The sequence below is a fragment of the Mytilus galloprovincialis genome, chromosome 3, assembly GCF_965363235.1.
Source record: "Mytilus galloprovincialis chromosome 3, xbMytGall1.hap1.1, whole genome shotgun sequence".
NCBI classification, from domain to species: Eukaryota; Metazoa; Mollusca; class Bivalvia; order Mytilida; family Mytilidae; genus Mytilus; species Mytilus galloprovincialis.
Window position 1 is genome coordinate 104,800,556 of NC_134840.1, and position 24,979 is coordinate 104,825,534.

The 24,979-nt window shown below is 32.1% G+C and overlaps 4 protein-coding genes across 5 annotated transcripts in view; 3 read left to right on the plus strand and 1 right to left on the minus strand.

Annotated features, from left to right (window-relative positions):
• Positions 1–3,352, plus strand: part of LOC143069639 (uncharacterized) — a 36,992-nt gene extending 33,640 nt beyond the window's left edge. The window contains exons 12-13 of the mRNA XM_076244382.1: positions 335–492; positions 1,226–3,352. Coding sequence (XP_076100497.1) covers positions 335–492; positions 1,226–1,364 — 297 coding nt within the window. The 3' untranslated portion in view covers positions 1,365–3,352. The remainder of the gene's footprint in view (positions 1–334; positions 493–1,225) is intronic.
• Positions 3,353–5,026: 1,674 nt separating this feature from the next.
• On the minus strand, positions 5,027–8,761 carry LOC143069641 (F-box only protein 48-like). Of its 2 annotated transcripts, none has more exons than XM_076244385.1 (3): positions 8,653–8,761; positions 7,066–7,295; positions 5,027–6,869 (listed from the first exon to the last, which is right to left on the minus strand). In XM_076244385.1, exons 2-3 carry the CDS (start codon positions 7,285–7,287, stop codon positions 6,705–6,707), a joined length of 387 nt encoding a protein of 128 aa, XP_076100500.1. In that variant the 5' UTR covers positions 7,288–7,295; positions 8,653–8,761; the 3' UTR covers positions 5,027–6,704. The 2 variants fall into 2 exon arrangements, with proteins under 2 accessions (XP_076100500.1, XP_076100499.1); XM_076244384.1 differs by lacking the exon at positions 8,653–8,761 and adding an exon at positions 8,413–8,440.
• LOC143069640 (GPI ethanolamine phosphate transferase, stabilizing subunit-like) lies at positions 8,758–15,609 on the plus strand. Its single transcript, XM_076244383.1, has 5 exons — positions 8,758–9,049; positions 11,344–11,435; positions 12,022–12,138; positions 12,709–12,817; positions 14,816–15,609. The coding sequence occupies exons 1-5, from the start codon at positions 8,789–8,791 to the stop codon at positions 14,930–14,932; spliced, it is 696 nt and encodes a 231-aa protein (XP_076100498.1). The 5' UTR covers positions 8,758–8,788; the 3' UTR covers positions 14,933–15,609.
• A 5,656-nt stretch (positions 15,610–21,265) lies between these two features.
• LOC143069644 (cyclic AMP-dependent transcription factor ATF-3-like) lies at positions 21,266–23,503 on the plus strand. The gene is made up of 3 exons (XM_076244388.1): positions 21,266–21,704; positions 21,959–22,066; positions 22,463–23,503. The coding sequence occupies exons 1-3, from the start codon at positions 21,411–21,413 to the stop codon at positions 22,598–22,600; spliced, it is 540 nt and encodes a 179-aa protein (XP_076100503.1). The 5' UTR covers positions 21,266–21,410; the 3' UTR covers positions 22,601–23,503.
• The last annotated feature ends 1,476 nt before the right edge of the window (positions 23,504–24,979 follow it).

The following is a 24,979-nucleotide window of genomic DNA, read 5'->3' on the forward strand; positions in this document are numbered from 1 at the left end:
CTAAAAAGGAAGGCTATTTGAGTTTAAATAGTTATGGATGGTTAATCTACATAAAACTTATCAGTGGTGCTCAAATCAAAACAGCTGTAAGCCAAGTCAAATGTTAAGTTGAAAAGCATGTGAAAAATAATTCTGGACAGTTGTGTCAAAAACAGCCGGGGGCTATATATGCTTGGGGTGGAAAAAAACCTTAGTGCTTTGAATATTTTAGTATTTGATGAAACAGTAAAGTTTAGAAAACATATCAAATATATTTCATATCAAAACTATAGGTCTGTATTCAAATTATGTTGGATAAATATGATCAAGTTTAAAGTGTGTGGAACTGTTTCAGGTTTATTTTGGATTTCATCTGTTACAAAAAACAAGCCACGCTGGACCAGGGGTTTACAGTATAAAAGTTCCTGCCTTTGATGAACCCAGTCATGGACATATAATTGTTGTGATGAGGAATAAACATGGTTTGATTGTTACAGACTCTTATACAATCAGGTAAGCAGGTAGCAACAAACATGGATGCTATGGTTATACATGTAGTTCCATTGCAAAAGGTTAAACGAAAAAATAGAAAACTATAAGTAGAGCTAATAAGCCTATACTCTTATTGGTACATGTATATATAATTTTCAAAGTCTAAGTTTTGCCATGGGGAAAATCTCAAAATAAGTGGTTTACAAAACCCAAAGCAAATGAACAGCTTGCATACAATTATAAAGCAGATGATCAAAGTAGCTCCTACCATAATCCTGGATTTGGTCCGATGTTTCTGAAAGGTAATGTTTAAATCCTTACTTTACTTGCGACACCTTTTGTTTTTTCTTGTTTTCTAAACCATTTTAGAAGTTGTCTTATACATGTAGTAATAAGAAGATGTGGTATGACAATGTGTAAAAAGTAAACATTTATAGGTTGAAGTACTGCCTTCAACAAGAAGCCTTGACTTGCACCAAACAGCAAACTATAAAGAGTCCAAAAATGAATAGTGTCCAACAAGTCAAACAGAAAAAGCTTGGAAACAATTGAAACTTCTATTCTCCCAGTGGTGACAATAAGAAACACAGTTATGTTTCTTGCTATACATGCCATATCTGTTTTATATTTATAAAAAAATAACGGATGGGAAGCTTTATACATAGGGCACTGCAATACTTGATTTTGATAATTTTTAATTATTGCTTTGTTTTGTTTTACATACATTTCATTGTCTTTGTTGTTATATTTTCAGATTTAATCGTTTAATCATGGAAGATTTACAGTGGTTATTAGTGACACCATTTATAGCAATGTTGATTATTTTATTAGTTTTACATGGATTTCCAATGAAAGACTTATTGCCATATACACATCAATCCAAAACCAGATAGCACATGGCTTTTAATAGGTTAATTTTATAATTTATGTACAATTCTATCCGATGAAAGGTTGTATTAGAAAATATATATTTAAGTGCTATAGAGGTACACTGACAGTATGAACAACTGACATCTTTTCATATTCTAATGTGACAGCAGATAGAATAGGCTTTACAATCTGAACTAATATTTGGGAAAAGTTTAACAATGTTTCTGAGACTGAAGTGTTAACATTTTGCTGTAAAAGAGAAAGAAGTATTTGTTCTTTGATGGTTTTCAATTTACTAAAGTTTTTTCTTAATATTGATCAATATAATAACCTGGATCATACTCTTAATTTACTGATACTGTGCTTTGTTTTTTGGCCATTTTAGTTGCTTTAAGTGCTTTATTTATTTAATCATTGTGTATTTTATGCCAGACTGACAAAGAATTTTGAGTTCTAGAAAAAGCAATCAATGATTCATCTTTTACAAGAACATGCTTTGTCTTACATAAAACTACCTGAAACTTTTTGTGCCATTTATTATCTTTTAAATATTATATACTTCTTTGTCATATTTTGTATAGCCTAATATATTTTGACTTTTGTAAGTTTAAAACTTGTGTCTGAGATATTGTAAATTTTCAAGTTTTCTTGTTTTGTCAATACATATATGATTGAATTTTATCATGTTTATCTAGAGTCTAAATTCCAAATGTTGCTGTAATAATTATTTAAGATACAAACAATAGTTACATAGTACACGGATGCCCCACTCCCACTATCATTTCCGATGTTCATTGGACCATGAAATTTGGGTAAAAACTCTAATTTGGATTTAAAATTAGAAAGATCATATCATAGGGAACATGTGTACTAAGTTTCCAGTTGATGTGACTTCAACTTCATCAAAAACTACCTTGACCAAAAACTTTAACCAAAACTTTAACCTGAACTTTGCACTATCATTTTCAGTAGACCGTGAAATTGGGATCAAAACTTTAATTTGGCATTAAATTAGAAAAATGGTTTTTTGAGGAACATTTGTACTAAGTTATAAGTTGATTGGACTTCAACTTCATCAAAAACTACCTTGACCAAAAACTTTAACCTGAAGCGGGACAGACTGACAGACAAACGAACCGACGCACAGACCAGAAAACATAATGCCCCTCTACTATCGTAGGTGGGGCATAAAAAAATCATAATATTTTACACATAAGGTTGATGATTTGATTCGTTGATGTAAACACTACCGGTATTTGTTTTAATGCGATGACTAGGATATATATCACTGGCTGTTACTGTCTCGTAATGTTCTTTAGAAACTAGATACATTGCTATAAGTTTACAGACTTCAAACATATCTCTGATCAGTCAATTCCTTTTTAGCTGATTTTGTTGTTTGTTCTATTGAGCTGTTTCACCAGTACAAGGTTAGGGAAAGAATTTAGAGCAAACAAACATATTGTCACAAATAATGTAACCCCACCATATTTTTTATGTGCCTTTTTTATGCCTGGAGTCTGTATTCCGGTGGTTGTCATAGTAGCCATCTGTTGTTATAGTAATTAAATTTATATTTAGACCATAGTTGACCCTTTTGAACATTTTTCACATTGTTATGGCCCTGCAACGCAAACCATTATACAGAGTTTTTTTCTAAACGCCTTCAGATATTGGGCTGAATTTTGGTATGTGAGTTAACCATGATGAGTTACAGATCGAGTTTAAGTTTCGTTCTGCTCCACTAATTTTTGCCAAAATTAAGGGTTTTGGAATTATTGAAAATCACAGTTATACAGATTTTTTTTCTATTCCCCTCCAGATTTTGAGCTGATTTTTGATATGTGAGACTACCATTATGTTTGTGTCCACATGTGTTTATTTTAAAATTGCAGATTTTTCAACTTTTTGGGACAGGGCCATTCGTGTCTCTTCGACACATCTAGTTTATAATACTAGAGCCTCCTTTTAGCCATCTATAGTATAGAGTTTTGCTTATAGTTAATGACTATACTGTTTTAAACATCCTTTGTATTTGGTAGATAGTTGTCTCTAAGTAATACAACATCTCATAGTTTTGTACTATTGTATTAACAACTTGTTGAATCTCTATGCAATTGACCATTTTTAATATTTCATATTACTGACTTTTGACTTTTGACTCCCAGTTCTGTGGTAGGACATCCTGGTACTCTGTCAATTACGAGCAACCAAACAAAGTAAAATCAAATATATAATCGGTGCAATTTTGGGGGAAATTTACTAATGTCCGATGATTTAATCATATACAGAAAAAATTAAACGATTTTAAAAAATCTTTAATTTACTTATTTATGTTGCTCTTGCTTAACCAAATAACAAGATGTCCTACCACAGAGAAGGTAACCTGTTGAAAAAACATTAATTCCGGAGTCAATAGTTGGTAAAATGAAAATGGACTAGGTGTCATACCACCAATTAAAAGTCCCAATCTGTTCAACCAAATTTTACTATTTTCACAGCTTTCTAAATATTTTATCGTTAAGTTTAACTTCATAGAAACCAGGTATATCCTGAATCAGACATGTATCAGCTTTCTACATGCCAATTTTCAACAGATGTTTAAAATCATATAAAAAAGAAAAGGTCTTCCGAATAGAGGTACCACTAAAAATAACCCCTGGTTTTCTGGAAATCTTGAATTAGTATACCATGGAGTGCATTTATCCTCAATTTTGAATGCAAACTCATAAACAAGTAAATTTTAGCTCAAAATGTTCTTAATATATTTCTCTTTCACCAAAAGTTTCAATTCTGTCAATTTGTTGGTTAGTTTAAGTAAACAATGACATCAAATGCACTATTTTTGTACGAGTAGGCCTACTTTCACATACGTTTTAAATTTGAGGGAGTAATTGGTGATATGACACAACTATTGAAAGCTTACTATATGTTTAAAAAGCCAACTGAATATTGAAGAGCAGGAATAGACCTTTAAATGTTTTACTTCTAACTTTGTGTTACTTTATGTTGTTGGGTGATAGTTGCATTGTCATTTACATCTTCTCTAGTAATCTTCACCTTTTAATATGAACCAAATATAACATTTTGTCAACATTTGTTCATATCAATTTTTGCATAATTTTCCATTCTATTTAATTTTTTAGGTAATAGTATATTATTTAATAGTTTTTGTGGAATTATTTAAGTATACAGACACATTCCTTTACTTTTATGATTTGTCAATATTCATTATATATATTTTTCACAATCATTACTGTCAGTCTCTAACAATAGATAGCTTTCTAATGATGTAATTTGATTTGTATATATAATGGTTTGTTTAACAATAGAACAAAATTTTAGATTTATCTCAAAAGAGTGACAACAATTTTGTGTTTTTCTGTGTGTTACAATCACTCATAGTCCACTTTTTGGTGCAATGGCAAATGAAAATTGTAAACATAAGTCATGAATTTAAACCAATGAAGGCTTGAGAACCAGTAAACCAAATGTTCTCTATGCACAATGGTATGTATTTAGAGAAACATTTGGGACATTGAATTCTGCATTTTAATGTGAGTGCATAACAGGTATTATGACAAACACATTTTGATCATGAAGTGTGCTAATTATTACAATGTGGTGTATAAACCAGTTGTTAGAATGTAAAAGTGTTGGTTACATGGATGAGAAATAATAAAAATTATTATAAAATGATTTTATTTATTTACAAACACAGCCTGTGATGAGCACAGTTGAGAAAATACTCTACAACAATCAATGTTATAAAACATTAATAAATTAACACACCCAACAATATACATTCATAAACAAACAAAGCAATAAAACAATCACTCATAAATAAACAATCACTCATAAATAAAAAAATCACTCTCTTAAAATCAAGTTCCAGACCTGATAAAAAAATTAAAATTAAAATCTACTGCATAATGATTCAATCAACACAGAAACAGATTTGTTTGGGCCAAACTCTGTGTGTAATGAGAATGATTTTTTTTTCTAAATAAAAAAAACATCCTGCAAGATGGTAAAAAAAATGTGTATGACAAAATGTCTATAAATATACATCTACATATACCTGTATATATACAATGATAGCCAGTATCTCCAAAAAGTCTCTAAATTTAATATGTTTTTGGTCAATCAAATGTACAAAATGACTGAACGAAATGTTCCAAATTGTATAAATCTCATACTTATTAAGGAGGGTGTTAAAATAAATTAAAAATTCACAAATAGAAATCAACCATATGGTTATTTATTCCATAAAATCATTTTCAGAAAATGATGAGAAAAAAAATATATGTTTTAATCTTTCATGTTTTCTGAATACAATGTAAATATTTTTTTTTAAATTATCTCCCCCTGAATTAAACACAATTTGGTAGAAATTATCTCCCTTTGCAAATTACACTGTCTTGATAAATGATGAAATCAAATATTTTTGTCTGTATCTTTGAGAATTGGCACAGATGCTTTGTATAACATAAATCTAAATTTTGTCTTTTAAAATATCTGTTATAAAAAGACATAACTCTTGAAAACAAATATACCATGAAAAACTTGTATTGGTATTGTTTAAACTCTGTTTAAAATAGTTAGGTACACCAATTTGGAATTTAGTTAATTTATGTTCAGTCTAAGCATTTTTAACAATATTCTTCATCAATATGAACAATATTGACTGCTTTTAAGGTGTTGATAAATATCTCATTTACTTCGATATGAAAACAACAAACATATATTCTGTACATCTACAGAGAAAACAACTTGCAAATAAAACTAAATCTTAAAACTTGTTATAAATTAAATAAACGAAAACATTAACATAAAATTTTGTAAATAAAAAAGTTAACATAAAAACCTTAACAATATAATGAAATATATTCAAGCTGCCCTATAATAGATTGGTAAAATAAATTAAGTCTTCAACAGTGAGACAAAAAGATTTTTGTACATGTCATTTAAATAGTCCTGACCTCAATATAACGAAAATATATTCAAGCTGCCCTATAATAGATTGGTAAAATAAATTAAGTCTTCAACGTTGAGACAAAAAGATTTTTGTACATGTCATTTTAATAGTCCTGACCTTATAAAGAAAAACATTTAAACTTCTACAGTACATTATTTCTGTTTATATTTTTACCTTCAAACATTTTTTTTAGTTTAGAGCCAAATAATTGTCAAAATTAGACCTATCATCTGCACTTTTTGGCCTTAGGGTATTTAAAACATTAAGAAGTGAAATTGTCATTGGTAGTTATCAGTTTCAGTCTTTTTTAAATCCTTTTAGTAAGCTGTTCATATTTATTCTTTTTTTCAGCTGCTGATATCTTAGATAAACGGGAAAATATGAATCAACAACGATCCAGTTCCATCTGGAATATTTCGCCCCAGCTCTCATCGTCCATTTTACAAACTGGTTTTGGTGCCAGTTCTTGGTAATTTTTTGGATTACTAAAATCTCCTTTCTTCCATTTCTTCTTTGTTTCATTAGTTTTGTAATTCATCTTAAATGTTTCCTGAAAAAAAAATATGAGGAACTGTACATACTGGCAAAAACATGAAAATATATGAATTTGATAAGTGTGATTTTAGTGCTTGAATTATAACTTCATTAATTGTTCATTTTGAGTATAACTTCAGAAGACTATTACTATGTAATGTACTTCTGGTATCTTATACATTTTTAAAAAGCCTTTCTTTGTAAATTATTACCTGCCAAGATCTACCAAGCTCCCTGTCTACTTGTATCAGCCTCCTGGTTTCATGTAATGAAGAACATAGCTCCTTCCATAAAATATCTGATTGACCAATCACAATATTCCATCTCTTACAAACCAATGAAGAATTGTTCAATGAATCAACATTACAGTAGCTAAATATCACAAGAAGAATTTCATTTGGTAGCTCATCTATTGTAGTTAGACTGTCACACATTTGTATACCTGTAAATAAAAGATCACAAAAATTACCATTTTTTTTTTTTTTTTTTATTCTATTCTACCATATAGTGACCGCCTTCAACAAATTGAAGATTATGTCACAGGAGGAAACTTACAACAAGACATAGATTGAAAAAATGTACAATTTTTAAAAATACGAAAAAATTAAAAAATATAAATTGTTTTGTATAATAAAGTAAGATGTTGTAATTGAGTTAATATTGATGCTTTGAAATTGAAGATTTGAAAGAGTCTACTGAAGTGCAATTTACAATGTTATCCGGTAGTTTGTTCCAGTCGGTAATAGTTCTTGGAAAATATGATTCTTTTCTGTACTGTGTTTTGCAGGATGGAATTTGGAAACTGTTCGAATTAGAATGTCTTGTTTGTCTTTTTTGTGGAGTTAATTTGTTATTTTTAGGAATTGCAACCTTTTCGTGTTCAATTTTGTAAAATGATATAATGTACATTTGTATGATAACCTCCCTTTTTGACTTCTACAAATATCGTATTTTGTTGAATTGGTGTCTCATTGTGATGAATACCCAATATCTCCTGGAATCCATGACTAAACGTGAGTCAAAGGTACACAACATTCTGATTTGTATCTATTAGGGAACTGCTGCGGTTGATCTTGGGTAATTTTGGGGAAAACATTTTATAGAACATTGAAACATAATCATTTTAACCCTCTTGCTGCCGGAGGGACACATATGTCCAAACCGGCAGTGCCGGAGGAACACATATGTCCATGGATAAATTTATGCAAGCTTCTTATAAATGCTGTATCTCTTTCAATTAAAATACGGAAGAATAAACAGGGTTATGTTTTTCTCTAATTGGTTCCAAATGTAGTGGTCATTTTGTCGTGACGTCATATATCGAATGACGTTGTTGTTTGGCATGTTACGTCACAGACGTTGAGCTGTCGTATTTTCCGGCATATGAAATGCAACCTTGAAAAACGGTCGGCAGCAAGAGGGTTAAGCTACTGTTCGCATCAAATTGTTTATGTGATTCATCTTAATTACTCTTTTTTTTATCGTCTAAAAGAAAGTGTACACTTTATCCTCCTGCACCGAAAATTAATGTTAATGACATAATTGGCAATATTTTTTACCATTATTCGTCATCAACCCTCATTATTGCCCCTGCAAAATTCGTCATGATTTTCTGCTAAGGTTGCTTATCCATAGACAATCAGCTCTAACGTCCTTTTCTCAGGTTGCATTTATGAGAACGAAAACAGATGTCCAAAATTTGTAAACTGACTGTTGGAGGGGGCGTGGCACCTCTAACCGAATATTTTAGCTTTAACTGTTTAAAGAACTATTGTGTATGATTAATGCAATATAAATACCTAATTGACAAAAAAATATTCCCTTTTTGAGCGTCTTTTCTCTGAAACGTGAAGATTGAACAACTGACGCTCGCGTGTATTTGTTTTGACAGAAACCGGAACTCTTCAAAGGGAAGCAATCGGATCGTAAACAAAGATGTCTGCCCCCATGGCAAATCGTTTGCCAGCGAAAGAAACTCTCAGTTCCTTGTTAAAAGGACATCTTATATTCTCTATTAGTACATTGATGTTATTGTTCTTTAGCGTAAACAATGAAAGTCTGTTTAGTATAGTCAAATATCGCCTTATTGTCACAAAACTATTTATATTGTTCATCAGCGTATTCAATATCATTTTTTACAATTTTATGAATATCCATGGAGGTACATCTCAAAGGAATGCAGGGATACTATCGAAAGTAAGAATGTATGAAATAATCACTGGCATGTATCAAACACATACCTCCCTTTTTTCTAAGAAATTTCTGATAAAATTGGTACCTGGTTGCCTTTGTCCCCTTTTGAAAGGCTTTTCTCTATACTACTACAATGTATATAGTCCAAATAATTAAGATTAAGAAAAAATAAAAAAAATCTTTTTTAAGATGTCATAATTCACAAGAAGTTGTCAATTATGTGTACTAGCTCTTATTCTTTCGTTAATCATCAACAGAAAAATACCATCACGCTAATGCTGTGTCATCAGGTGCAGGTGCTGTACAAGTTGTGATCAACAAACATGAAAAAACTGAAAAGGAAATAAATATATACAAGTTTAAAGATGTGGTCAGTGCAGGATAAAAACAAGGAAGATCTTTACAGCATCACTGTGTCTCTTGTCTCAGGATGATAGTGTGACCAGGGGTTTTCCTTGAAAGTCATAGTCGGTGTAAGTTGAGATGTTCCCTGGTAAATGGTTCCCCGAATCCAGTTCCGGTTTGTTACTGGGAAAAGCTGCATTTGTTTTCTGAGATGTTGCATTGTGGCTGCATAATTCTGTCTGTGTGGCTATGATGTGTTTTCTTGTTGTTGATGAGGTATTTTTCAGACCATGTCCCAGTGTGTACTATAGACAGGCCTGGGGTAATGGTAATTTGTAATTGTGATGCATTGTAATATTACATTTTTTTTATGTAATGCAAAGTAATTTACAGTCTGTAGTATTTGAGAATTTCAGTGGCTACTTGGTGGTACAGTATTTTCTGAAATAATATTAACCCTTTCCTCCATGGATTTTTTTTTTACATACTAGATTCGCATAGGATTTTTTCAATAAAAAAAATTATCTGGTTTAGAGTATTGATGCATTGTGAAAACAAATATTTCATCAATGGAATTCAATTCAGATATTCTCACAGATATCCTTTTCATATTGGATACAATTTTTTCTAAGTCTGATCCAGACATTTCGTAGTCAGAGCATTTCAACTGAGGTACTACACAGGCATCAAAAGGCGTCATTATGGAGGAAAGGGTTAAACGATTTGCTGTTCTTCTAGTATCAAGAGTAGGCCAATTCAAAGATTGTATAATTGGGGTCATAGAGCCGGGTTGGTAGTTGTAGTTCTTGTGTTGTACCATTTCTATACTTTTATGTCCTTCTTCCAATAGGGGTCCCATACTGAACTTCTGTATTCCAGGTGTGGTCTTATCAGAGCAATTTACATGTAAGCATGTTGTTTAATTTCCTGAGGACATCTACATGTATATAAATTTCTTCTAACAAAAAAATTGGAGAGGTATTGTGATGGTTCCAATTGAGCTTGCTGTCTAGCTCCACCCCTAGGTATGGGTTATGTTTATGTAATAGCAGTTTTATTTCGTGCATCAATTTTAGAGTGAGTGCAGTGTCACCTGATTGGTGTTCAGATGACTCTGACTTCTACGCAAAAAGTCCTGGAGGCTGGAACATTCTTGAAAGATACATGTAGGTTGGACCAACCAATGGCAAATATTACTTACATATCATGTTGACATGATATGAAAATGTACCCTGCTGTGTGCAAGACATACCATTGACAGAAATATCAACCCAAACATTTGAAAATCAGTATTTGCTGCCACTCAACTAACCACACAGCTTTTCAGGGTTCTCACTAAGGCGAGTCCATGAGTCCTGGACTCATCAAAATCTGTCTGGACTCACCATTTTCAAAACTGACCCAGTGAGTCCACAGATGCATCAAGATTGAAATATTTTGTATAAACTGAACACAGTTAAACACAAATATCATCATTTTATAGCAAAAGTTTAAAAGTGATCTGAATTTAATGTCATTTCATTGCTCTGTTAGGAAATGGAGACTAAAATATTACATTATATTGCAATAAAATATTTTCTTCTTTCTGTTGGACTCATCATGGCTAAAAATGACGAGTCCCTGGACTCACCTTCAAAAATCCTTAGCGAGAACCCTGCTTTTTATAATTAAATTTTAAAAGTTTGATCTATGGTAAGGGACTGCAAACTAAGAAAACCCATATTGTCTCAATTTTCTTTGTTATAGCGTTTGAGGCCTTTTAACATGTTTAAATTTTTTAAGAAAATCTTCATGAAAGCCTCCCATCTATATAGAGGGACAACTGTTCCCATTGACATAATTGATAATGTTGATTAGTAAAAGATTAGTAAAATAGTTACTATTTCATATTATCAATGTTCACCTTTATTGTTTAATGGAACTTGTATTTAAACATATATTTTTTATTTCAGATAAGAATCATTTTGAAGAATGGATCACTGTTATTTTGTTCATCAATATTTTTTCATGTAATAGCAGTTTTATTCGGTGCACCATTCTTAGAGTGAGTACAGTGTATATTAGACTACCCTTAGCAGCAAAAATTACTTATAAACAAATATGTTCATCAACATTTGATAAGATGTACATGTATATTCAATATTCACTATTCAGACAAAAAGATTCAAACCATCTGAATAAATAACAATTCACTTTTATACAATCAGAATAAAAAATGTCCAAATTTATTTATAATCTGATTTATAAAGTCTTTGTTCTGCTAATATTCAATGTTTTTTTTTATGGGATAAAAATTAACTGGAAACAGAACATAATGATAATATAGACATGATAGATATTCCTGCTAAATGAAACTTTCTTTTTATAATATAGATAAGTATAAACATTATGAATTTAAATTTTACGATTTAATATCTATGACCATTTTCTTCTATGACAGGTAGTTGTATGCCGAGTCTTGAAAATATCAACCATCACGTTGGCACAAACACTATATTCACTAATCTCTCAACATCAGAAGCAAATGAGAGAAGACAAATCTTTATTGATAGAAAAACCAAGTTGACATTTGTCATTAAACGATTAGAGTACAGTTTTAACATTTAATGATTATTACCTTACATTATTAGGTCCTCAGCAGAGACATTTCACTTTGGTATGACCATGTCAGCTACAGTTGTATTACCAGCTCTGTGTGTGATGGGTACCAATACAGTACAGTGGATCAGAATATTTGCACAAAACAGGTATTTTCTTTTATTCATCAATGAACCATTTTACTTTGGTATAGTTAGAATGAAAACTGCTATTTGTTAAAATACACTTCTACAAGTTCTATCAACTTCTTCACTTAGAAATAAGTTTTCTGTTGGTTATTCAGATATATGTAGAAGGAAATAAAACCGTAGGTTGTGACCAAATAATTGTTTTCTATATTTATGGAAAAACAAAAATGAATGTTTTTACACTGTACCACCAAGTAGCTATATATAGCCACTATAATTTTTATTAAACTTGAATACATATTCATTGTAACACTTTTGTACTCTTACATATAAAGGCATATTTTACCTGTTGAATTTCCTTTTTCTTTTCTGATATAAGAAAGAAGGAGACTTTGCTTATAGAAATTAGTTGATTTGTATCTATGGAAACCAACAGGTCATTTCATAACATAGTATAGTTTTATTGGATGTATCTGCACTGCATCAGATTATTTTATATTTCCTGCAATGATTGAAAAAAAATACTGTTAACTTATACACCCAACATGCCCAAGATGACCTGACTTATAAAGAATTTTATTTTAATTTTAGTCCAGAACTTGGAGTAGAGTCTATAGTGTATTTCTCAACTATATGTAGTATAGTAGGTTCCTGGTTAGGAGCTTTCCCAATACCCCTGGATTGGGACAGACCATGGCAGGTAAATATTGTACACAAGCGTTGAATAGGGTGATGTAGTGATTATAAGAATAGAAAGGAGAACAGTACGTTGTTCTTGTCAGGTCCTTGAAAATGAAACATTGACACATGATCTGTTTTTTAGTCAGAAAACACGGATTTAATACTGTTCAATACATTGTCAAGGAATACATTTACTATGTTGAAATTACCACTCAAAGGTCAATTAGATAATGAGAACACCTTCGACTGTGCTGACTAAATAGATTTGTTATAACAATATCTAAAGCCTCGGTCACACCTTAACGGATAGCTCGAACGGACGCCCAACAGATAACTTTTTTCAATCTGTTCATGTCCATTAGACGTCCATTCTTATCCATTAGACGTCCTTCCATATCTGTTGCATGTCCGTTGAGTGTACGTTTTATCCGTCTACTGTACGTCTCTTCTGGAAAATTTTGAGCATGTTCAAAACTTTAAACGGACATTCAACAGATGAAAAGTCCGTTGAACGTCTGGTAGTCCTCCGTTTTGTACGGTACTTGTCCGTTTCATTTCCATTTTGTATCCGTTACGTGTCCATTATACATCTGTTGGAGGTCTGACAGATAAATTCAACAACGAACTTCTAACAGAGGTCTAACGGATAAAAGGGATGTGGAACGAATGTGAAACGGACTTCTACCAGAGGTATAACGGATAAAACAGATGATGAATGGATCTTAAACGGATAAATTATGTCAATTGAAAATTTCGTGTCAGAAATGCCAATAAGTTTTCTTAAGGTTCATGGATTCTTATTATTCATAATCGATCTTAGAGTAAGGGCATGTCTTCACAATCAAGCAGCTCTAATTCAAGCCAGACACTGCCATTTTGGCAGCATTTTGAAGAACAAACCAAAACCAGTTACACAGAAACATTTTGAATATTTATGCAATTTACATGTATTATTATTGTCGCCTTTAGTTTTTCCGTATATCTTGTTCATCAGTTTTATATGGTACGCTTCCGTTAGATGTCCTTTTTATGCAGTGCTCCTCCGTTGGATGTACATTGGACATCCGTTCTGTCTGGTACATTTCCGTTTCTCACACCTTGCATATCTGTTGCATGTCCGTTATGCATTCGTTTAGCGTCCATTTTATTTGGTCAGTACATCAACGGACTCCCAACAATAACAATTTTGTCAACGTAATTGATTATTTATTTATTTATTTTTCTCTGCAGTGCCACATCATAAATACAAACGTACTATTGAGTTTTATACATTAGAGACATAAAAGCAACTTTAATTTTTGTCCTTTAGGTGTCCATTCGTCTTATCCGGTAAGGTGTGACGTCGACTGAGGCTTTAAATCATGCAAAAATTCATATCTTGTTTGGTACAAGAGTGAATTATTGCAAAGACCAAAATCATTAGTGGTGCTCAAATCAAATATGAAGCTAAAGAGCATTGACAACCAAATACTCAGAAATGATATGCCAAATACAGCTAAGATATTAATGCCATAATCCTGGTATATTTGTATAAGCAGTTGAAACAATAAAGCCTTTTCCTATAAAAAAAACAATAATCTCTTGTCATAGGTCAAACAACAGCTCTGTTAAGGTCAATCTGGTATTAAGGGAAGTTACTTTATTTTACAGGTTTACCAATTGTCTATCCTCAGTTTTGAAAAAAAGAAACACCATAAAAAAAAATTATTTAGAAAATCAGTGGGCAATGATTCATGAGCACTGTATATGTAAACATATTACATTTAAGTGAAAAATTGAATTACAAACACCTTAAAAACAAAGTTTACATCAGACAGTTATATTACAATAAAAAAGTCCTGATCTGAAGTCTGAACTCCTAACAAAAATTTCACCATCACCATTTATATGAAATGACATCATGTCATTCCTTGTCACTTGTTTGTTGACTGCAATTGTCACAGTTTTCTCCGACATTTAGACTGAGCAATAAAGAAAGCATTGTAAAATGCTTTGATTAATTTGTATCTTTTTTTAGGAATGGCCAATTACCTGTGTAGTAGGGACACTGTTTGGATATTGTACAGGTGTAATCATTGGTGCAGTTCACCTTTATATAAACTATAACAGAATAAAAAGGATTAAAATTACATAAAACATGTGATAGTCAGAATCTGAGACCAGTCTACAAATGGTTGTCGGACCAATATTCAGATGAAAGGACATGCATTGTTCTGGTTCAAGGAGATAGCAGGGCAGATATGCATACATTTCAGAATTCAAAGTCACAAAACAACAACAATAATTTGTACTAAGATTTTTATGCCCCACCTACGATAGTAGAGGGACATTATGTTTTCTGGCCTGTGGCTCCGTTCGTCCGTCCGTCCGTCCGTCTGTGGTTCCGTTCGTCCGTCCAGGTTAAAGTTTTTGGTCAAGGTAGTTTTTGATGAAGCTGAAGTCCAATCAACTTGAAACTTAGTACACTTGTTGCTTATGAGATGATCTTTCTAATTTTTAAGCCAAATTAGACTTTTGACCCCAATTTCACGGTCCACTGAACATAGAAAATGAAAGTGGGAGTTTCAGGTTAAAGTTTTTGGTCAAGGTAGTTTTTGATGAAGTTGAAGTCCAATCAACTTGAAACTTAGTACACTTGTTGCTTATGGTATGATCTTTCTAATTTTAATGCCAAATTAGATAATTACCCAACTTCACGGTCCATGGAACATGGAAAAGGATAGTGCGAGTGGGGCATCTGTGTACTTTGGACACATTCTTGTTTATACATGTACATGAAAATTATTCTGTTAATAAAATAATATTAATTGGTTTGAAATTAAAAAAAAATATATTAACAGTTTATATCAGTTTTCTATTTTTCAAAAGAAAGGTTTAAGGTATATAGATTAATGTAATGAAATGCTGTTTTCTTAGGATAGTAAAATGGAGTTTTATTTCAAGCAAAAACATGTTAAGATAAAGGTGTTTGTTGTAAGACCAAATATTGTCTTAGTAAATGCAAGGATCATTTGTAGGTATTCAATAAACTGTAGGCACAAATTACAACAGGGGTCTGCCTCTCTAGGCCTCAAGCAGAGCCCTGGTATTGGGTTTTTGGGGACTTTGCTTCCTGAGGAATAATGGTTTTTAGCATTATTAGTTTCAAAATTTTGTGTACAATTTACTGGTCATTTTATCATGATAGTATACAATGTACATGAAGAAAAGTTTGAAGAATTATGAATAATTTTAAAGTAAAGCATTTGACGATTATGAATTTACACAGTACATTTGGGAGTCTATAAGTAAATGTAGATCAGCTTAGACTTGTATTTAAGCAGTACATTGTACATCCACTTAAGGTTCATGTGGACCCTTTGGTTAAAATGGCCATATTTTCACCTCAAAATTTACTCTGAGTACAGACATACCTGTGCATCTGTAAAAAAATCCAGGCATAGCATGCCCTAGATATATAAAATTCTAATATGTTTTATGTTTTAGAAAAATAAAAACTTACCAGGATTTTGCAGTGCACTTTTTTTCATTTCTCCAGAAGGTGCCAAAATAAACTAAGTTGGGAAACAGGCTTGAGAACTTCCTCATAGGTAATAATTGAAGTGAGTCGGACATTGGATGGACAATAGATACCTGACAATAATTGGTTATTTAAACTGTGTACTGAGTGGACCATATCAAAGGAAACTCGACTGTTTGTTAATTTTATCATCTTCTGCAGGGACGAAAAAAGTGCATGGCAAAATCCAGTTAAGTTTTGAATTTTCTAAATCATACAATGCATTTGAATTCTATTTACCTAGGGCATGCTATGCCTTAAAACTTTTCCAGATGCACAGGTTTTTCTGTACTCAGAGTAGATTTTGAGGTGAAAATATGTCCATTTTAGTCATTGGGTCCACATGAACCTTAAGTATTTTCATATCTATTTCTTAATGATAGAATATAATTGATATGAGTTTAAGTTTTAGTACATATTGAGGATCCTTATTAAAAAGATAGGCAAATTAACACTGAAACTACTATATGATAAAGCTATCATTTGGACCAGTCATCTTTGATTCTTAAACCTTCACCCTCCCCTACCACACAAACACATACACACACACACAGTTGATGCCTTATGCAGAAGTTGGTTCTCTTCATACTATTGAAAGAAAATTACAAAAAATATTATTTTCTGATATCCTGTACCGTAAAATTCCTAGCTTTGAATAATTATGTTTAATTTGGTAATTAATTTAGATCTGAGAGTACTCAAGTAACTGAAAGCTTGTTGATAGATTGATTACTAAATGTCCAGTTGCAAATAGTTCATACATGTTCAGGACAAAAACAAAAAATGTTCAATGAATACAACAGGTAGGTCCTATAATAGGTGTTATCCTGGTTAAAGGTTTGGAAATCTGGAAATGTCTTTAGATAATGAGGGTTCATTGGATAGGGACTTAAATTTTGCCTGTCAGCAAACTACTTTTGAACCTATAAAAGAATTATTGGAAGTGTTCTTAAGATGCAGAGAGTATGGAATTTTCTCTACACTAGGCAGTAGGCATTGAATTAATCGCACCCATTCTTTTCAGATATGACTATAAAAAGAAGATTTGGTATGATTGCCAATGACATGACAGAAATTAACAGCTACAACAATAGGCAAAGCACATACCACATAGATATAAAAAAAAAAGGCCCAATTGTCACAAATGTTGAATAATTCAATAGGAAAACGAACAGCTTAGTTAATGTACAAAAAAAGAACTATGTAATACAGCAACAAAGGGCAACCATCCTGACTTGGGACAGGTACATACATACAAAATGTGGAAGGGTTTAACATGTTATCAGGATCCCCTTACATGGGACAGTGTTGTAACTACACAACATAAGAACAAACTAAAAAAAGATCAGTTGAAGAAAGGCTTAACTCATCAGATGAATACAACTAGAAATACATATAACAAAAACAGAGTGGATGTAAACCGAGTACTTGTACATTCCACTAACAAAAAGACACTAAGTACAAATCTGAGAGTACTTGCAGTTATTGACAGCTGGTTCAAAGCCAATAGCAACTCATATATATATAAACTAATAAACAAAATCATGCATCTAAAGTCTAAATTATCAATCAGTACACATCCAATATCCGATGGATTTAGTGTTAATATGTCATAAACAATCAAGAGAAAAAACATGACCTTAAGCTTGTGACTGCCTAATTGTGACTTAGATGGAGAGTTGTCTCATTGGCACTAATACCACAACTTCTTTCACATGTACCTATCTAAAGTGCCTAATGTCAGCTACTCCTCTGATTATATAATCTTTATTTCATACATTGGAGACGAATTTCATTAAACGGTTTTGTTTATTGCCTTTCCGTTTGATCTGATTTGTGTCACAGATAACAAAAGATATATTCCACAATTTTGACCTCTTGATGATGACATTGCAAAATGAGACTAATCACTCACTAGTTATAAAAACTGCTTACTCTTTAAAAACACTTGAGTTACTCAGTGGTTTGTGTTCCTCTATCTTTAGTTTTATGTGTAGCGTTTTTTCTAATTCACATGATTCCAACCCCATGATATCGGTCATATCTGGGTTTGTTTTAGACTTGTAGTTGTTGATTGTCCCCTTGGTGCCTTCCCTCTTTAAAAAAGTATATAATCTTAAATGGAATACCCTATAAATATTGTCTTCTTGATTACCATGCATCTATCAGTATTGATATAGATATTTAGTTTTTTATTTCACAAGTATTTCTTAAAGGCCTTTTTTCCTAAACGGTTAGGTTAATAACCCCCAAAATCAATCCCATTCTTACTTTTTTTGGTATGGAACCTTTATGTACAATTTCATAGAGATCCGTTGTCTTGTACACCAGTTATTGTAGATCAGAGAAGACTTAGAAAGGCTTATTGAAACATTTTTAGAAGGATTATTTACATACTAGCTAACGGTTTCATATTTGCTTTACCGTTCGATTTTGTAAATGCCAATATTTGACCATGCATCATTGATCGAACTAATTTGTGATTTTGAAGAACATTCCTTTTTGGCTCTCTTCACTCTACACAACTTTTTTAAACCTTCCTCGGTTCATGTGGGCAACACGGTTTTTGAGGGCTTACTTGTTGTTTTTCATGTTTTAAATGGGGTTTGTTTTATACAATGTTTAATGTTTATTGTTTTAGAGTTATATATTTTGTTCATGTTTTTTTTAGTTGTCATTTCTTTATTTTCTTGGGGTTTTTTTTCGTCTGGCCATGATGTTATCTTTACTTGACTCGAAGTTCAGTTTTGAACATGCATGAACTATTTGCCACTGGACATTGACAACCAGCAATCAATCAATGCCTCAGTTTTGTCTCGCATGTTAACCATCAATACGGTGGAATATGTTTACCAATAAACTGAATTGGTGGAAGGGAAGTAACTAATGTCTTTTCTTTTTAAGTGAAAAAGTAATTCTATATGGGAGACATTTCGTGTGTTCTTCAATTATGAACAGTCAACTATTACGGTACTGCTCTTTATTGAATATAAATAAAAACAAAAGTCGATAATTCACCAACGGGGCAAAAACCCATCGACAAAACGAACCAAAAGATACACATAAGGCAACTTGTAACGATCTAGAAATTAACATTATATTAAAGGATACTTTAATGCCATACTCAGGGGCGGATGCAGGAATTTTCGAAAGGGGGGTGCTAACCCAGGGCAAAGGGGGGGTGCAGGGGGGTGCAAAACATATGTCCCGATACAAATGCATTGATCGGCAAAAATAAAGGGGGGTGCGCACCCCCGGAACCCCCCCCCCCCCCTGGATCCGCCACTGATACTAAGATCTGAGTTTGAATTCTTTATTTTTTGTTCACATTGGCCTTTCTTTCTTTTTTTTTTTGCCCTATATTTTATATTCTGTATAGCCCACTCTCACCTTTTTTCATCAAGCCCTAAATGATCCTAAATCATCATGGCTGAGTCAAGAAAAGTGTTCGTGAATTTGACTGAGGGTGCCGTGAATATGACAGAAATCAAAAATAAAAATATATGAAAACATAAATTCTCGCATAAAAGTTAATAAACGGAGAAATGGTCAAGACGACAGCAAATAAAAGACACAACACCATACAATACGTTTAAAGTCAATATATAATAGTCTTCGACAAAAGAAAGAGAAAAAAAAACATATGATACTACCGGATACAATCTGATTATGTATCGTTACGTCGAAGGTACCAATACTGGCTTTTACTCGACGGGAGAGAGAGCGCCTATTGACGGCGTTGGAGAGCTGTATTGAAGCTCTCAACTGACTTGGCGCACACTATTGCTTCTTCCAGTTGGTTCCAATGAATCACAGTCTTGACAAAGAATGAGTTCTTAAATTGTTCAGTTTTACAGTTTTATCAAAAGGTTTGACCGGTTATATTTTGTAGAATTTTTGCAGTAAATAGAATTGTACTCTGATTAGTATATGAATTGTCACAGCAACCTGCGCATATCTAACCATGGAATCTAGAAATGGCATTATGCACACTGCATTACTAGTATAAGGGACCACAGTCGGAATGCACTATCAAGAAAACCAATAAATATAGAAAAGAAGATAGTTCCATCTGTTGTCAACTTTTAAGAGTCTTAATTTGTAATAAAAAAAAAGTATTTGAAAATTTATTCTAACGAATTTATATAAGAATACTCGAAAAAAATTAACATCCTATACGGTTTGTCTCAACTGACTTTAAAAAAAAGTCTATACGGCAAATACCTACTTAATATGAAAATACGCAGAGAAATTTAAGTATATACATTTCATTTTTTATATTTAGTTACAGAGACATATGTCTCTGGTTATACTAGTTACTTGTATTTTGACTTTCTTTTGGTATCTTTAAAATGATTCTGTAGGAAGTTTTAGAGGTCGATGGATCATAAAATATTTAGTAAAACATTTTCATTAATTATAATTAAACGATAATTGTGTATTAAAAATGTATGTAACGTTTACATCTGCTCGTAAGAAATATACAAATGGTCTATTAATAGTGTGTTTTCGTAATTTATATATACATGGTCCTATTCAACAGATTAGTGTAAATTCTCCCAACTTGGTATCGTTCGGAAAAGATTTGTCCTAAACGTAGTTGTCGTACTGTCGATCGTCGATATAGTAATTATAGGCAGGAAAAAGATATCATTCGAAAACAATCGTCCAATATGATATATTAAAAAATACCAACATGAACAAATTTTCAACCGATACATGTGTTATTGATTAAAAAGTGTTTTTACACAAATTCTCCTAACATGTAGTACACGTCAGTATTTCTATTAATACGTACAAGGTGTTTCCCGTTCAATGTACATGTCATTTCACAACACGTAGAAACTAATAATCATGTAGTCAATCATGCGGTTGGTATAAATAGGATTGAATGGGTATCCCAGAGTCATAAGAACTACGACCACAGAACGATATAGACGTGTTTAAAAATTCAGCATGGCTCGATAAATAATGAATACAAGAGAAAAAAATTAAGTTAGCACAAGAGTTTAAATTTACTTTTGTAAGTAATGTCAATATATGAACAATAACAATGCTCGACTTCGAATGCCCGAGTATGTGGATGACCCCACTGGACAACTATCCTATGTCAGTTCTTGAGACAGAAGAAGCCGATAAATTCATGGAGGCTACGTTCTTTTATGATGCTGAGTTAAAACCTTCTCAGCAGACTGACGGTTTTGCGGAAGCTACTTTAACTGCTTTGGAAACGGGAGAACTTACCCCATTAGTAAAAGAGGAATTAAAATATACCATACAATCAAGAAGATTGGCAAATGGTCAAAGCGAACTAGGGGTGGAATTTACTGAACCAGAACAAGGACAGGTAAGTCAGTGTTTATCTATTGTATTTATATATAGTCTATATTATAAGTTTTGTAAATATCAATCGGGTTGTCAAGATAATGTGAAATAAAATAAAAAAATAACAGCTGAAAAATATTTAATTGTAAGAAATTAGTTTAGTCCTAATTTTAATCTTGTGTCAATTAAATTTCGGCCTTTAATTTTTTAAAGATCTTTTTAAATGGATTCGTTATTAAATGACTTATTTATATTCATATTGTGATATGTTTTTAGCTGACGGAAGAGGAAAAGGAGAAAATAGTAAAAAGACGAGAACAGAATAAACTAGCAGCCAGACGATTTCGTCAACGTCGCCGAGCGAAAGGACCCGTCTATGCAAAGGTAAGCATAATATATAACAAAATTAATGTGTTTTTCTTCTCCTAGAATTATATGTGCTTTCTATAGATCAAATAGTATTTCTCTAATCATCTTATCATGCTTATTGAGCGATATGAATAAGTTTTCGGTATAAACGAAAACTTGGCAAATTATACCAAAAATGTGTGCCAGAATTAAGTTAGTTTTATCATCATCCTTCTTGGTGAAAGTTAATATGTGTATTCCCGACCCCAAAACGAAAAACACGAACACAATGAAAAACAACACATTACAAACAAATACAATTATGCGGATCAATTATAAACAGAATAACAAATGAACAGGTATCAATATTTTCTCTAACATATGATTTTTAATATGTTAATATATATCTAATTTTATAATTATTATTTTCAGGAAGTGAGTGAGTTAGAGGCGGACAACACGAGAAAACTGGCAGAGATCAGACGTCTGCGAAAAGAGCGGGACGAACTACAGGCGATGTTACAGAATCATATGTTGGTCTGTCCCACGGTTACCATACAAACTGGATGAACATTAAAAACAAGAAGTTCGTGTGATATTCAAGGATCAAATGTTTATAAGTACAGAACATACAATATAAACATATGTGTAAAAAGCGCAGAGCTCTGTGCATATATTTACAATATAGTTGTATATTACATCTACAACGATTCCGAGGAAACTTAGACACAGAATAGTGTACATACTTAAACTATGCATGACAATACTGTCGTAGGGTTTATGTATTACACTAGTTATCAAAATGTGTTTGTTTAATGTATATGTAGAAGAGAGTTGAAAAATGCTGTTTTCATATAGTTAGTTACCAAACAGTATAGAAACAGCATATCATAAGAAAAAAAATATAGAAACAGTATATTAAGAAAAAAAATATAGAAACAGTATATTAAGAACTAAAAATATACTCATTTGCAATTACATTTTGTCTTGTTTGTCTATGAAATATTTTGTCATAACAAAACAGTGTTACTGTATTTTTGTTTTACAAGTGGTGCTTGCAAATAGAAATGTATTTATTCTGTTGTAAATTTAAAGATATGAATCTTTAAACAGTTATAAAAAAGATTTTCAGTTATGAAAAGTAACTAGTCCAAATAATTGTAGTTGTAACTAGTCGATAAATGATTGTAGGGCAAACTTAGGAGACAACAATGTGATTAAGAGTTTAAGTTTGATTACTAGTACTTAGAGCGTTTAGATAATTTCATTTTTTGACGATTTTTCATTTTTTAAAGAAAAAAATGTATTATGTGCAATATTTGTTAACCAAGTAATGAAAAAATGTTTCTTGACAGATTTTGTAGAATCTCTTACTCTAATATTACCATTAAATGGTCACGTTATGTATTGACATGGCATAGAGTGTACATTCAGATTATAATTTGTTATTTACATTAAATATTTCAAAGTTTACTTGTTGTCAATGTATTTATTTCACGTATTAGTAAGATAAACAAAGAAGTGGTACGAATAAAAATTACTGAAATAGGAAAGCTGCAGAAAAAAGGGAGAGAGAAGGACAACAGGAAAGTTCAAGGCAGACTTATGTTATCTTTTTAAAAGGGGGAGATGTACAAAAGAAAACTAATGAATTTCACCCAAAAAAAAAGAGAAGAGGGAGGATGATATAGTCAGTAGAAGAGGTAATAGAAAACTAATGATTTCACACAAGTGTAGAGTCAGAAACTCAATAGATAGACAAAGGAAAAATCACTTGGAAACTGTTTCATCTGTGAAGTATTTCATCAGTCTATTCAAATAAAGCAAATAAAGAAACTAATAATACAAGATTTGGAATGTATGGATGTCTATTAGACAACATTTCATAGTTTTACATTTGATTTCTTCAAGTGTAAAACTATTTGGTAAACTTCGTTATATCTTTGGCGATTGTACTTTGGTACTGAAATGCATCCTATGGAATTCTATTCTCCAGCAGCCACATGCACAGAAAGATCCATCAGGCTTTCTTGACATATCACTCTTTTAGTAAAAAAAATAGCCGCTTGTCAGAACAAGAAACTTGTTTATTGTGGTTCTTTATTTTGAAAGCTTCTACAAAATCTTTGACAAATTTGAGAGGAAATAGAATAAAGAAAGAGACTAAGCAACACGAACCACATAACAAATTCGGGGAGACCTGAAGTGCTCCGTATATGTGGGACCCGTCGTGTAGCTTATGTTAGTACAAACCCGGTAATAAGTCTTATTCAGTAGGTCACATTCGTGAAAGGGGGCAGGGTTGCAGTTCAGAAATTTGGAACACATCCGCTATCATCTGTGAAAGAGATATTTCATAACAACCATCAACTCGTTATGGCTTTTGTTAAACTTACGAAGGGATGATTTCAAAGTCATCACTTGGAACTCTTGGTTTAATATCTTCCTTGTGACCAGCAACCCTCTTCCAAGGAAATCATGATAGGAGATACAGACGTTCTGAAAGTCAAAGAGTCGAAGAGATGTTTTACGTCCTAAACTTTGAAAAATAAAATGAAAAAAAATGAGATGAATTTGTTGCGTGTCATTTCAACTTAAAAGGGTATAAAATTTATCATCTTGAATATCATTTAATCACCAATATGTTCAATATCAATCCGATAGTATTTACAAGCCACGTTAGGTATTTATAAAGCGAAATCCCCGAAGTTTATACTTTCCAAGTTCTGTTACAGTAACATGCTATGAATAGCGTTCTTCCAGTCGATTAGTTGTTGCTCAGTTTAATAAAATTGCTGAGATTTTGCTTCAATACCTAAACAGACAAAACTTGATTACTTATGAATGCCTCTTATATACACCAAACTTTGAAAGAATTGTAAACTAGGATCCCATTGAAAGTAGAGATCCTGGCGTTCTCATCTGATTCACACCAGAGCCGGACGTGAA

Bases quoted from the DNA above. Each gene is read 5' to 3' on its own strand.
- LOC143069641 (XM_076244384.1), bottom strand. The intron at 6,870-7,065 runs GTAATAATTTAC...TTTTTTTTTCAG, and splicing joins AGCTTGGTAGATCTTGGCAG to GAAACATTTAAGATGAATTA.
- LOC143069640 (XM_076244383.1), top strand. From the start codon at position 8,789: ATGTCTGCCCCCATGGCAAATCGTTTGCCAGCGAAAGAAACTCTCAGT. The intron at 11,436-12,021 runs GTGAGTACAGTG...TTACATTATTAG, and splicing joins TTCGGTGCACCATTCTTAGA to GTCCTCAGCAGAGACATTTC. The intron at 12,818-14,815 runs GTAAATATTGTA...ATCTTTTTTTAG, and splicing joins ATTGGGACAGACCATGGCAG to GAATGGCCAATTACCTGTGT.
- LOC143069644 (XM_076244388.1), top strand. From the start codon at position 21,411: ATGCTCGACTTCGAATGCCCGAGTATGTGGATGACCCCACTGGACAAC. The intron at 21,705-21,958 runs GTAAGTCAGTGT...ATATGTTTTTAG, and splicing joins CTGAACCAGAACAAGGACAG to CTGACGGAAGAGGAAAAGGA. The intron at 22,067-22,462 runs GTAAGCATAATA...TATTATTTTCAG, and splicing joins AAGGACCCGTCTATGCAAAG to GAAGTGAGTGAGTTAGAGGC.